Raw genomic sequence first — 15859 nt, 5'->3', positions numbered from 1 at the left:
TTAGCCACAAATGGCAAAAACATGGAACGGTGGTGAACCTTCTCAGGAAGTACCGACGACTCATCCAAGAGGTCACAAAAAACCCCAAAACAACATCCAAAGAACTGCAGGCCTCACTGGCTTCAGTTAAGATCAGTGTTCATGACTCCACCATAAGGGATACACTGGGCAAAAATGGCGTGTTCCAAGATGAAAACCATTGCTGAACAAAAAGAACATTAAGTCTCGTCTCAATTTGATGTACCCCAAGACCTTTGGGAAAATACTCTGTGGTCTGACGACACAAAAGTTGAAATTTTTGGAAGGTGTGTGTCCCATCTGGCGTAAAAGTAATGGCACATTTCAGAAAAAGAACATCAAGCCAACAGTTAAATCTGGTGGTGGTAGTGTGATGGTCACAGGCTGTTTTGCTGATTCAGGACCTGGGAGACTTGCTGTGATAAATGCAACCATGAATTCTGCTGTCTACCAAAAAAGCTGAAACGAACAAAACAAAATGAAGACTTTGGAGTGATCTAGTCAAAGTCCTGATCTGAGTCCTATTGCGATGCGGTGGCATGGCATGACCTTAAAAAGGCGCTTCATGCTGGAAAACCCTCCAACGTGGCTGAATTACAACAATGCTGCATAGACGAGTGTGCCAAAATTCCTCCACAGCGCCGTAAGAGACTCATTGCAAGTTATCGCAAATGCTTGATTGCAGTTGTTGCTGCTAAGGGTGGCCCAACCAGGTATTAGGTTTAGGGGGCAATCACTTCTTCACACAGGGCCATGTAGGTTTGGATTTTTTTTCCTCCCTTAATAGTAAAGTTTAATTTTAAAGACTGCATGTGTTCAGTTGTGTTGTCATCGACTAATATTTCAATTTGTTTGATAATATGAAACATTTAAGTGTGACAAACATGCAAAAAAAATAACAAATCAGGAAGAGGGCAAACACTTTTTCACGCCACTGTATATTTGACACTAAAGGAGGGGGTAGCCTATGTGTATAACATGCTGTAGAGCGTCATCTAGGGCCATAATTGAACCTGTCTCTAATAACGCAGCAGTGAGGGGAAAAAAGCTATTGCATGCTCTCACCTTGACCACATCCACAGTGTCATGTCCGCTTTTTGTGTGACAGAAGAGGCGATACAAAGCAGAGCAAGGCGTCACTTAAGGATAATAGGTGAGGGGATTAGAGGGACCGTGTACCTTGTGAAAAGATGGACAGGAGAAATAATGTCTTGATCAGTTGGCAGGATTGCACAAGAGAGAGTGGGCTGACTTAGTTCCACCATGCTTCCTCAGCCATGGCTCTCACATCAGCACAGATGCTGACGTTTAAAGTTATGGTGATTAACAGACTTTACAGTATAGAGGACCAACACACACACACACACACACACACCTTCTTGGTGCTTTGTTCTGGTTTTGCTTTAACATGTTCCAGAGCATCAAACCAGAAACACATTTTAGGATTAAATAAAGAATATAACTGGGAAAAAATAGTTTTTTCTAAGTATTTGAAACTCGCAGATCCTGCGATAAATGATGACATTACATCTAACGTACCTCGCAGGTACTTCTTCTAGAATACATACTGTAGTATTTGGCTGTGCTCCTTAAGGTGACTCAATTATTTTCATAGTGTGTGCTCTGCGTGCGTTGCTAGGCGTGTTAACCCTTGTGTTTATTCTCCGAGAGGACTGGATTTCACACCTTCAGGCATCCTGGATGTTTTTGCAACACCGGTGGTCCCAAACTTTGCTTGTCTGCAAAAATAACTCTCATTCTCACTCCCAGCATTTTAACAATGGCTTAATAGAAACTACAGGAACTCTTGAAGCAAACTCAAAGGTAAACCAAACTCTAGAAGGCTTCTAGGACACAACAAGTATTAACAGAGAACAAACTAAAATTCCAAAACTTTAAGATACTGTACAGTAAATGGACAGAAGGGATCCAATTGGCCTGAGTACAAGACAGGGGAGACCACATTGATGAGTAGAACAGACTTTTTTTTTTTAAGGTCAAACAAAATATTTGTAATAAATAAATATGAACTAATCTTCCAGGGTAAAGCTGTCGGCATAATACAGTAATCCCACATTTATTGTGGGTAATTAGTTCCAGACCTTATTTATAAATTGGATATTTTCATATTTAGAGCATAGAAAACCTGTTTACAACCTTCTAAATAAGTTTTTTAACATTATTAGAGCCCTCTAGACATGAACTAACACCCCGATAGTCACCTTTACACTATATTACCCAGTATAGTAGACATAATAAAAGTAAAGAAGCCATTTAAGACATGAATAAAACGTGTTCATGTTTGTTACTCTAAATGTGTTCTCCTCAGGGGAGCTGAGTGGCGGGTGGACAGGAAGTAACGTCGGGGGTTCTGAGTTGAGTATTACCCGTTGTTGCAATAATAGTCTGTTGTTCTGACGATCAAGTCTGGCGTTTGTGTCTCACCGAACGTGAGTGTACGACGTCACCTAGTGAATGCTACATATTCACAAACTCTTTGAATGCATCGTATTTATGTATTTTAGTTCATTTGTCCATTTTTATGCTAAAAATGCTTAATATAAGAAAAACTGTAAAATTTGGTTCAATATATGTATTTTTAAAAAGTGTAACTTAATTGGGAGTCATAGTCAGGAGTGTCTGAAGTGTGGCCTGAGAACAATTTGTAGCCAGCAAAAAAAAAAACTATAACACAGAAATGGGAAAAATAGAGCGAAAAGGCAGAATGTGTGGACAAAAAATTGAAATGTTGATATTAATAACTAATAATATCACAAAGCTTTGTCCTGAGATATATAAATATATAAGTTAACCAGAAATATTAAAACTTGTGTATTGATATTAAAAAGTGTATTGATATTTGCCACACTGATAAATATTGAATTACCTATTGAATTTTTTCTTAAGCTAGAAAGGCATTGTTAGCTAAGGAGGGATAATGATAATGAATGTTGAAAATCACATCTTGATATAAACTGCCATTTTAGCATGCAGCAAAGTTTCAAAGCTCTCCACACAAAAGTAGCATTAACGCTAATGCTTCTGCTCAGCAAACCTGAGAGGGCCCTGGCTGGTCCACCAACGTTACAGACCTAGAACGCAGGCTTTTCTCCTCTCCTACAAGTCAGACTATCATCCACATGTTTTAAAGCTGCTATTTTACAAAGAATTGGAAATGCTGTTGTTACAATTATATTTGCCGCTTGAACTAATGCTGGAAAACAACCTTTTCAATCACACACACAAAAACGGCTAGCATCAGCAAACACGCTTCTTAATTGTGACTGTGTATTTGTGTGAACATGTGTGTGATTTACCGGTGGCCGAGTCGAGTTTGTTTTTGCGGGTTTAGCGTATTTTGAGCATTGTCACGCGAGAGTGTGCACTGACTTTTCCATCATCACATGCACAAGCACTCAGAGTCAGGATTTTGTTGGGTTTCATTGGTTGTCTTTAATCATGCACTATTTGCTGTAAACAAACAGTGTAAACGCAGATACATTTATCAGTTTTCAGTAAAACAAAAAAAGGCTATGAGCTGCTCCATGTTGATGTTCTGATCCACTTTGGAGTCATCAGTTGAGTTTTGCTGGTGCCAGTTCAGATTCTCATTGTTTCGACTGCGACCGTCTCTTTCCGCCTGTCTCATGTGGGGTGGGTCCTGTCGCGCCTTCGCCTTACATTAACTGTGAAATGCAGGCGCCCATGCAGACTTCCAGCACCAGCGCAACACAAACCACCTGCTACACAACACATCAGCTTTACAGACCTGCAGAGGAGTGCTAGAGTTTCACGCACACCCTCACAAGGAAGCACAAGAGTCCAAAATGCGCATTATGTCACACAAATGAACCACTGGAGGAACTCAAATGTTTCCAGACCTATCAGCATTCATAAACATGTAAGGTTAGTTGATAGAAGTCTTCCAGCTGTAAATGTTGCACACAGCCATAAAACTAGCATCCTTATTATTATTATTATTATTATTATTATTATTATTATTATTGTAAAACTCCAGAAAAACACCAAAAATTGGTTGTGGTGTGTTCTTGCCGTTGTATAATACATCTGTGCATGTTTGCCATACATTTCAATAGAAAGGTACAGTATGCGTGTTAACAGCATGTAATTCACGTGCACGTGAATGGTAGTCATGTGTGGGAGCTATTGTACAAAGCAGCTCACAGGTTATAACTACAGTGGAACCTTGGTTAGCGTCATTAATTTGTTTCAGAAGGTCCGACTCTAACCAAAACAGATGTTAACCGAATCACTTTGCCCCAAAAGAAATCCTGTAAATCCAATTCATCCCTTCCAGGAAGCCAAAAATACTAACACAAACACATGATTTTATAGTTTTACAATTACAGTTGCAGAAAATTGCAGAAAATAATTGGAAATGTACAACAGAGTAGGAGGGCCACATTGGAAAATCTTGAGATTTCCGGAAAGTTGTACATTTACGAGAACAAAGTCGTAATGTAACGAGAATAAAGTTGTACATTCATGAGAATAAAGTCGTAATATTACGTGTCATCATGTCAGACGTGTCAGAGGGGAAAATAGACCATAGCTCTTCGGGAAGGAAGGAAACTTTCCTCTTGCTTCAGCATTTAGCATTTAGATTAGCATGTCGAGCCCTTCTCACCTCCCCCTTCCTTACCCCGCCCCTCCACATGCCCAAGAGAGTTCCGGCAAGACGGCGGTCCGGGCAGGCAACTTCATAGCTGTCTCAGGCAATGCTTGTAACATAAAGTTACACGTTTTTTCTCGTAATATTACGAGTTTTTTCTCAAACATTCTTTATTCTCGTAAATTTCTCGAAATCTCCGATTATTTTAATACTCCATAACAGGCATTGCCTGAGACGGCTATGAAAAGGGAGGACTCATGTGGCCTTGGGCAAAGGCAATATTACGACTTATTTTCTCGTAAATTTACGAGTTGGAAATTTACGAGGAAAAAAAGTCGTAATTTTACCTTTACTTTATTCTTGTAAATTTAAGACTCTTTTTTTCTCACAAATTCACGTCATATTTTCTCTTTTGTTTGAGTTTAGATCTGCCTTGTGACTGACGTATAATTTAAATATTGCCAGTCATATAAATACAACACAAATAGCTTAATAGCTTTGTCAAAGTTGCTCTATTAGTAGTGACAGTTGGCGAGAACTCCACAAGAAAGAAATGCATACGGAAATACAAGATGCAGATGAGCAAGTGAGTGGATACCAACATTTTTTTTAATGTTTTGGCAAAACAAGCGTATTCTGTTTGTGTGTAAATAAGCTATGAAAATAATTCTACAAAAAATGAGTACCGGTAGCTTTCGGACGTTTTCATTCACAAAAGAAAAAAGGTTGGATACCTCTGGTATACAGGAAAAACATGTTGCTCTGTTTTGCATAATTTTAAGTCTTTTGCGTAGTGTGCAGCTGAATTTTAAATGCAGAGGCAGTCTGGTTCAGAATGTGCCCATGGTGTGAACCGTTTCAAAGCTGCTGAACCCATGTTTGACCCACGTTGAGAGATGCACCACGGCGAAAGGATGACTCACCAGCGTGTGAATCACTTCCATTTCAGCTGCATACCCCCCACCCTTTTTTATATAGGACGGAAAGTTGGACAAACACAAGGAAACTTTGACGGATCAGGAGATAGTGAGGGAGAACTGTCTGTATTTGTGCATGAAACATAAACAGAAAGCATCCACTTTAGTGATTTCATATGGAGACACGTGGACCCTGCTGTTATTCATCCTATCTACAACGCCCTCCGTTAATACTGAGTTACATTATTAGATAGATATGAGTTGGGAAAAATGATAATGTATAAATAAACTATAAAAAGTAAAAGAGGTTGTGGGCAGCAACTGTGGGTAGATGAGTTGTGTCTTATGTAGGGGCTGTCAAATCATTAAAAAATTTAATAAAATTCATCCGTTTTCAAATGAATTAATTAGTTTAATCACCGTTTGCAACTGCGCGTGAAATATGCCCATTTTTTTTACTCTTATGAACAAAAAGATAACACAACTCAGGACGCAATTCTACATAGTTGTATGGATTAACCGCACCAAATTAACTGAAAATTTAAATCAGCCAAAAGATGCGACATCTGAAAATGTATTTGCCTATCGCTAGTCTCTTGAACACAGCAGAACATTTGAATCGCACTCATGAGCCACGAGGGTTACGTTCACAGACACCCCGTTACTTAAGTTGAATTCACATGTTTTGAGTGTACATGTATTTTCGGGGGTTTCCGAGCATACTTAAATGCAGCAAAGTGTACTTCCGCAGTTTGCTTACTTTCGTGAGTCATGAGAATATACACTTGGTTTTTCTTTGTCTTTCTGTTTATTTAGACCACAAATGCACGCATATTAAAGATGTTGTTGTGATGTTCGGAGCGTCTGTGAATGCATCTGGCAGTCTTGTCACTAGACGGTGGCAATGAGGAAGTGTCGTTCCGGTGAAGAAGGGACTAGAGACGTGTTTGTGAGTTGGAGATACATATGTACAGTATATGGCGTTTGAATTGCCCTGGTGATGCGTTCAGGTCAGAATAAAGTTACATACGAGCGGCAGCCTCTGTGTGGGGACACTATTGTCTTCCATCATAACAGAGAGGCGTGGCTTGACATGATGCGTACGCGTTAATGACGCTAAAAATGTAATTAATGAAATTAATTTGTGACCGCCGTTTTCGACAGCCCTAGTTTGATATTGTATGTACAGTTTGTGTGCGAGTGTCACATTCTCTTTCATTTTATTGTTGCCAGTTGTTGAGCTTGGACACAATGGCATCCTAAAGAAGGGAAGTTTGGGCGGTCACTCCTGGGCCTTGTTACCTGGAAGCACTTTGTTTGAAATAAATGTGACAGTAGCTTAATCAAGGCAAGCTGTGAGAGGCAGATAGCACATGAGTGTGGATGTCTGTGGGCTCAGCAGCAATGCTACAATAAATCAGGAGTTGAGTGTCCTTGTTTTTAGACACACTTACTACCTTAATCAGGCCTTGATGGAGAAATGGCTTCCAAACTTGTTAAGGTCAATTGCATTTGTCAGCAAGAAATTGAATATTCATTAGTACGATGGACTTTTATGTGTGTGGTCCTGCACGTAAAGACAAATAAAGCTGTGGACACAGATCCATGTGTTTCCGACTGCATCAAGCCTCACACACACACACATGCAGGGTAAAAGGTCCGGATGGCTTTCCACTTGGCTCCAGCCTAAATTTGGACCCCAGCCCACTTATAGAGAACTGTTGAGATGGACTGGAGCACTTCAGACAAATGTGGACTCACAGCCTTCAGGCTCACATCCAGTTCATTGTGTTTGCATCATAAGTGATATAAGTAATAAAATAAGTCATATGCAAAGTTTAGTAGTATATTGCATTCAAACTGGACCGATTTTCATCAATTCCAGCATCAGACCCCAAATGTGCAACAGCAGATCTTTGCCTCCAGCGTAAGCACAGGCAATTCTGTCTTTTATTACCTGTTTATTTCTCCAGTACCATAATGACCAATAACATATCACTGCTGTGTGAAAAGAGCAAAAGAAACGAGAAGCTGAGTTCCATTAAAAAATAGGACCGGTCAGGAAGTGATTAGGCAGCTATACTACCTCCAATAATGATCACCAAACATCTTTAACCAAGTATGAGGAACAGCATGGTTCCTGTTCTATACATAACAAAGAGCACTGAGTAATGGAGGATGCAGTGGAACAAAGGTACAGTCGTCCCTCGCCACTTAGCGTAAATGAACACTGTTTTGTGGTTAACTATGGCCGAGTACTAGTCCAAAAATATGGAAAGACAAGTCGTGTAGTATTCTGGTCACTAGGCGTCAGTCCTGTTACACTGATGAGACATTACCTTACTTTACATTACCTTAACACTGCGTGGACTCAGCCATGGCATGTCCGAAATGACATAGTGAAAACAAGTTTTCCTCTCATTCCATGTGGAAGTGGTAAGTTTTTGGCTTCTTAGTTTGTTTTTCTTCCCCATTCCATTTGAAATGACCAGTTATACATTCATTTTCCACAGCGCATCACTGAGCAGCTTGAAAAGTGCAAACCCAGCTAACTGGGTAGATGCTGACGTAAACCGGTAGAGGTGTCGGAATGATTCATGACTCCGTAAATGTGCCTTCTCACTGGCCACATCACATCCTTCACTCCACACTGCCCTCTTACTTTTTACAACCTGACCAGACTTCACATCAACGCCAGAAGGTCTTTTACCAGATGGCTGCATGAAGCCGTAGCTTGAAGGTCGAATGAAGCTGATCGAAGTACGCCAAAGAAAGCACCAACACACCTGCAGGTCTACTTTCCATTTGGTTCTGAAGAGGATGGCATTTTTTCACTTTTGTTTTCACATCTTGCAGTGGCACCTACGTCACTGTCACTCATCCATCTGCCGATGACACGCAACGTGCAGTCGGCTGTGTGTGATCAACACACACTAATGCCAGACAACACATGACCTCCTGCAGGGAGACAGCAAGCGAGACTCACTTGTTCTCTACTTGAGCATCCAGTGCAGATTTGGGGAATTTATTGCTCCATCTGTGTTTTCACAGGGCCTCCCGGAAAGCGTGGAAGGATGGGAAGAAGAGGGGAACCGGGTAAGCGAAGCCGACCACCTGTTGTGTTTCTTCTCTTTCTTTTCTTGTGTTCTTCCTTGTCTTGACTAACATTCTGCTAGTGGCTGGAAGGCTCCTGCAAAGGCAGCAACAGGAGAGTCGGGCCTTTAGGCTTCAGTTTGGCCCATCTCCTCGCGTTAACCTGGCCCATGTGGTAGTACTAACCTCGTCCAGATGTCAGGCTATCTCACTGAGCACTTGCAGCTGCAGTCATAATGAGCCTAATGAGTGCCAACATCACTGCCCTCCATTATTGCGTCGCTTTAGCTTCTAGCAAGCGGTTCAGTGCAGTTCACTGTAGTTCATCTCCATGTGGTTTGCAGTGTTAAACCCTGATTCAGGATTGCATGTGATGACTACGATACCCTTTAGGCACCATACTATTGGAGTTTGTGGGATGCATGTGTGTATTAAAGAGTGCCGTAAAAGTGGTATGGTCCAAATAGGTTGATGTTTAAGCTGGACGTACCCTGTAGTTCAGTCCAGAAGTGTTTGGACAGTGACAGAGGTATTATTTTTACCTCAATCTCAATGGATTTGAAGTAAAACAATATTTGATTAAAATGTCGACTTCCTGATTTCATTTAAGATGCTTCTAAAAATATGGCATTTACCCGGAATAAGTTTTTTTTTTTTTTTTTTTTTTTTTTTTAAACTCTGCGGACATAATGACATTGACATAATTGTTAATATAACCAAAACTTACGGTAGTTAATGGCGGTCCAAATATGACATTCCCTGAAATAAAGAATAGGAGTACTGTGGAACCTCAGTTAGCGTCCGCGCTGGTTAGCTTGTTTTTCGGTTAATGCCACAATTCTGCCTCGGTTTGCGTGCATTTTCCGGTTAGCATACATTATGGCGTGCGTCATGTCGTGTTATTAATACACTGCGTGAGTCCAACTGTGGTCTTAATTTATTTATTTTTTATCACAAAAGGTCCTTGTTAGCTTCCTGTTAGCTCGCCACTACATGGAAACAGCAACCAGAAGTCCTGACACCCGTCTATGACGTCGTCAGCAGATGACTCTCAAAAATGTTAACACAAAACACGATTTTATGGTTTTACAATTCTAGTTTTACATGCATAAAACAATTCTAAATGCATGTAAATGAATGAAAGCGATAAATGCTCATTTAAGGTTACTTTTACCTTCATTGAGGACATGACTGTTCCCAAAGACACGATGTGGCAGCAAGATGAACACAAACATCATCTTCCTGTTTTGTTATTTTCTGAATTCAATAGTCTTTCTCACCTTATTTATCAAAATGATGGCTCCATTCTGGGTTATTGAGGTGAGAAACACTATTGAATTCAAGAATTAACTCATGACAAAACAGGAAGGTGGTGTCTGTGTCGATCTCGCAGCCACATTGGGAACGGTCACATCAAGGATCACATCTTCAGTGAGGGTAAAAGTAACCTTGAATGTTTATCGATCCCTTTCATTCATCATTTATATCTATTTCTATACATTCAAATTGTTTTCTGCATTTAAAACCGAAATTGTAAGAACGTGTTTTGTGTTAATCTGTTCCAGAAAGCCAAAAATGAATTGTATGTGCATTATTTCTTATGGGGAAAATTGATTTGATGAAGATATATGCGCAAAATACTACTTTCTGTATTATTTTTTTCCTTGCTGTTCGTCACTGTTCACCTCTGTCTCGTTCATATTTACCGCTCTCAAGTTCCTGTTTTTCCCATTAGTGTCAAGTTTAAGGTTAAGTCCACTTTGACTGCGTTGCTCTTTTGAGTGTGCGTGTTTGTTTACTGTCTGGCGCAGGAGGTCCTTGTCCCAGCGTCTAGACACAACCACACATAATTGACTTGGTCTCCATGCCTCATAAAGCCCAACACCTCCAACTTCTTCTCCCCTTGACATCCTTGTTGCGCTGCCTTTTTCATTCATTGTGTAACGAAACAGATTTTTCTCTTCAGTCAACCAGAACGGAAAGATTTGGGCCACATTTGCCAAGTGTTTGAATAGTAACAAAACACCGCAAGTAGCCCACCTTTATGTAGATGCTTATGCTGGATACGTCCCCTGAGGTTGTGCAATTCAAAATTTACAGGGAAAAAAAATTGCAATAAACAAGAAAATGCGCATTACTCCATTAATAATTGATGCCTGTACAATTAGTCCTTCTAAAATGGCAACAGTTTCACCCTGGAACAGATCATTTTTCTTCTTATATGGAAAATGCTGTTTCATGACCACAATGTATATTGTGTTGTGTTGTGTTGTGTTGTGTTATTATATTACATTACATTACATTATACACATTCATTATTATTATTATTATTATTATATATTAACGTATTATATTTTAGAGATTCCACTTTACTAATAATTAAAAATGTAAACAATAATGCATGAATTAGTGTCCGTTTTTAGGGACACATTCACCATTAAACATTTGGTGGTAAAACAATGCATTCACATTACATTAATAACCTACATTTATTGGTAGATGTTTGTCGTTAATAATACAACATGAAAAAACAAGACTTAAAATAAAATAAAATGCATTTGAGAAGAAAATGTGCATTACATTACATGTGCATATTTTATTTTATTATATGCACATATATTATTATTATTAGTGGTAGTAATGTATATATTATTGTATTATATTTTACATTATTTATTTTAGAGATTAATAATTAAAGTGTACAGTAAAAAATAATGCATTACAGGTTGAAAATGTTTTGTTTTTTTTAATGATAAAACATAAAAAAAAAACAAGACTTGAATGCATTGCCTTCCATCAAAGGCCTTACATGACTTCACAAGCTCATGCAAAACATTACAAATTATCCAGAGGTCTGTTGATCATAACGTCTTCACCACAAACTCCTCTGGCAGCAGATCTGATGTTCTTGTATCATGTTTAGGGACTTGATTGCAGACAAACCACAATGTATGAGCAGTAAGCATACACTATGTCTAATGCCTCTTTTCTATGTCTGTTGCAGGACCTCCTGTAAGTACAATTCCATCTCTCCCAGCAAGGTAGTATTAACCAGTGTAAGCACTAGGTACTCCATATAAAAGTCACATCCAGTGGGTGTACTGTGTTTTGAAAAAAAAAAAAAAAAAGAGCAACAAAACACATCGACTGTCTCACATCTGCACCCTCGGAACACAGCAGTAAATGGACCACCAAGGGAAGTGTGTGTGCATACATATGTGTGTGTGTTAAGGACAGAAAGCAAGTTATTCTTCTCTGAGGGCTCATAAATCCTACTTATATGCACACAAAACATCCGCGTTCTAAATGGACACATCTGCCGCCTTCCGGTTTGAGATTTCACAGCACAAAATTTACGACGCAAGTCTCACATCATATTGTATTAGTGGCACAGTGGTCTAGTCGCTAGCATAGCGTAGCAGGAAGAGTCAAGCTAGGTGAGTGGAGTTTGTTTGAGTACAAGGGTGTCCGTAGGTTTAAATAGCAGAGCAGCAGTGTCAAAATTGCTTTATTAACATATAAATTCATGCCTTCGGCCAAAAGGTATGTCCCTTTTTTTGAAAAACAAACATGACTTTTTGTTTTTATAAAACTGGTACAAAAAAGCGAAGACAAAGACTCAGTTTATGCAGCCTGTTGCTACGGTATTATGCAATGAAACCTCTAAGGTCAAACACACAGTTCCAACCTCCGATTTGTTTGGATTTTCCAACTATTTTTCATGAAAATAGAAATAACCTGTTCCAGGATCAACTGTCACCATCATAGAACTTTGATTAAGTGTTCAGGAAACGTTGTAAGTGTTTTTTTAACATGTTTAACTGTAAACAGAAGTCAACCGCTGTTTGTAAGATGTAAAAACATTCATGACGTGACAAATGACAAAGGCATCATGCAGTACTGAATGACATTGAAGATCTCCTCACATTATGTCACTTATTGACATTCTTACCTGAACTTGTCCAACACTACAGAAGTTAAATATTGTATACAACATACTACCTTAAAGGGGACCTATTATGCTTTTCCTCTTTCCTGATCTATAAATGTTGTTACAATGCAACCCGGACTTCCTTATATGGGCATGCCCAGCGCCCCTGCTCTGCTTTGCACTGTTCACGGTGTTAGCACGTCGAGCAATGGCTCCCAGGAAATGTTTGTTGGGGTGTGCCTGAAGAGGCAAGTGTCAGGCAGAAGTGGTTGGAGTTGCTGATTCCAGCAAGAGAAAAATATGCTCATCTGTCAACGGCACTTCACACGGGACTGTTTTGTGAACGTGGGCCAATACGAAGCTAGACTATCCGCCAAACTGTTCCTGAAGTCCGACGCCTTTCCAGCGTTACTTGGTCGTGTTGAAGAGTCAGAAGAGCAAGCTGTAAGTAACAATTGATCAGTGTCCTGTGTTTATTTTATGTAAGTAATCAGACAAAAGGGCGTTCGGCAGCTGTCCGGAAGTCCTCGGGAGCGCTTTGGAGTGTGACCAATCAGAGCGGCGTGGGCTCGGCAAGAGGCGTACCTAGAGGAGGGCCGGGGTTAGAGAAAATTGCGCAAACCGTTTGGGCAGGAGGCAGGAAACACTGCAGGAAGAGGTGCAGAGTCTGGAAGATCTAGAAAGCTTTCTGTGCGGGTTATCGTGTGTGGCTGCTGGGTAGGAGTGCAGAACTTCATACAAAGGCCCGAAAATGGGTATAATAGGTCCCCTTTAACAATTGGTAGTGATATACTGAGAGTTAATCCTGTGATTTAGATATTTTGGCCCAATTCTGAATTGAACACCATGTGTGGGGTTTGACTTTTGAGGTTCCACCTTACTTATTATAGATGTATGTGCAGTCACACAGTGCAAGCGGCGCCGTCCACCCTGAATCACACTAAACATATTGAACAAATTGCAGCCCTGTTCTAACCTGTTTCAATGCTTCATGCTTTAATCTCTAACCCTCACCAGGGCAAGGCGGGACGGGATGGATACCCGGTAATTTGGATTTGTTATCACTCCTCTTTTGAGCCAATCACAACTCTTTTTAAACCTCTCCTGGAAATTCTTCTGATTTTCCTCTATTTGTTGCCTCTTTGTAAAGCAGATTTTCTTACTTTACGTAACCTTCAACAGTGTTATCAATCAGTATTATCCTGCCCTGTGATCGAATAGCACAGAGATCTGAACACAGTGCTCCTTCGTTTACCGCGGGGGATATGTTCCCAAAATAGCCCTCAATAAGTGAAATCCGCGAAGTAGCTAACTTTTTTTGTTTGCAATTTGTATCTATGTTTTAAGGCTGTAAAACCCCTCACAATACACTTTCTACACTTTTCTCAGACAGACACACATTTTCTCACATTTCTCTCTTGTTTAAACACTCTCAGAGCTCAGATTTCGTTTGAATTTTAACTATCAATCTCTTGGACACAATAAGTTATTAAGTGACTCACCTTATTCACTCCTCCCCCGTTCGGCTGTAGCGTTTTTGTGTCCTCGTTAAAACATATTGCTCCTGTTGCAGTATTTTACTCCTCCTCGTAGTCCTCCACGAACCTAAGATTCATTTACAGTATTTACTGTTCCATAATGGCGCCCTAGCGATCATACGCAAACAGGAAACACGGCAGTGGCGCACGAAGAAGATTGATTGATTGACAATGGTCTACAGCCAATCAGAACACAGAGCACAATGGGCTGGTTTTCTCTTAGCCAATCAGAACTCTTGCGGCGCTATATTTAGCCAGCTGATACGGTGGAGGGATGACATCTTTACTCCAAGGCCACAGGTCTTCAATTCTCGCATGAGTATACACCACCCTCCACTGGTAGCAGTAGTGCATTTAATAACAGACAGATACAACAGAGCACCGCTAGATCGCTCTTATACACCACAAGGACGCACAACACAACCGTTCATACGTTGTTAAAAAATGCAAAATTGCACTTTAAAAAACCCGCGAAACAGCGAATCCGCAAAAGGTTAACCCCGATGTAGCGAGGGAACATTGTACACTACAAACCTGATAAGTTGTAACATGTATTTTGACGTACTCTCAGTGGAAAAAATCAAATTAAGATCCTACATGTTGGACACATTACAAAAAGCATTCTTACACTCCATGATTGAACATGCGACATAAACGTATACTAGGAATATGCACGCTGAAACACCCTTTGGACTTGCTCTAAGACACAGGTCAAACTCGAGCTTGCCCTCCACATCATTTTATGTGGCCCGTGAAAGCCTGGAAAAAATGTGCGTCAATAAATCACTTCACCTTTCTTGCTCAAGGCATTTGTTCTTTCAATTTTGACAGAGAAATTGTACAGCACGTAAATGCATATTTTCTAAACTTTAATATTAAACTTTTTTTTATGAATAGATACTTGAATATCTGCTTGTCACGTTGACATATGGAATCAAAGCAAGTTATCTATTAATGTGTAAATATGTAAAAAAAAAAAATTATAATAAAATAAAAATAATCAAATGCATGGGCAATTGTATAATATCATGAGGCAATTATACATTTATATTCATATACAGAATTTTTGCTGTTACAAACGGGCCTCTGAGGGTAGCTGTGATGTGGCCCCCCATGGGTTTGACACCCCTACTCTAAGAGAGTACACATTTGATGTCAGTAACCATAAAAGATAGGCGCTTCATAACTGTCCCTGCAGATTTCAGTTGTTCAGTGGTGTTTTCTGCTGAGGTTTGGCGGCCTCTAGTGGCTTGAAAGGCTATTGGCTTATTCTCCTGTATTGAGAAGAGCCGCAATGTGGCCCCTTATTAAAAGGTGATCCTTCCAGGGAGAGTGGCACTTGTGGCCCACAGTCAGCGGCACCAAGTAAGCAGTGTGGCACTTCGATGGATGCACGGACATTAAACAGCTCTCAGATCTGTTGCTGATTTGTGGTTTTTGCCGTCATCAAATTCTCATCAGAACACACCAACGCACCCTCCCCCACTCAAGATTGATTCAGCATTGGTGATTTCTGTCTACAGCCACCGAGTAACGTTAGCTTATTACATTCCATAGTGTGGTGCACATTAAGTGATGCTATAGCCCCGTACCTTTTATCTTTGGCCGGTTTCTCCTCTTCTTCTTTCCTCTTCTTTCTAAATTGTGCACCTGATGGCTTTCACTTTGTATTTTCCATGTTTTGTTGACACAAATTAACATCATCATCTCCCACCGTCACCCAACTAGC

General features: G+C 40.1%; 1 protein-coding gene across 1 annotated transcript in view; it reads left to right on the top strand.

Moving 5' to 3' along the window:
- Positions 1-15859, top strand: part of col23a1a (collagen type XXIII alpha 1 chain a) — a 142231-nt gene that overhangs the window by 92619 nt on the left and 33753 nt on the right. Inside the window, exons 3-4 of the mRNA XM_054791565.1 lie at positions 8620-8684; positions 13610-13636. Coding sequence (XP_054647540.1) covers positions 8620-8684; positions 13610-13636 — 92 coding nt within the window. The remainder of the gene's footprint in view (positions 1-8619; positions 8685-13609; positions 13637-15859) is intronic.

The sequence above is a fragment of the Dunckerocampus dactyliophorus genome, chromosome 11 (genome assembly GCF_027744805.1).
Source record: "Dunckerocampus dactyliophorus isolate RoL2022-P2 chromosome 11, RoL_Ddac_1.1, whole genome shotgun sequence".
Classification (NCBI taxonomy): domain Eukaryota; kingdom Metazoa; phylum Chordata; class Actinopteri; order Syngnathiformes; family Syngnathidae; genus Dunckerocampus; species Dunckerocampus dactyliophorus.
The sequence above is the reverse complement of the archived record's forward strand: the minus strand, read 5'-3'. Positions and strand labels throughout refer to the sequence as shown.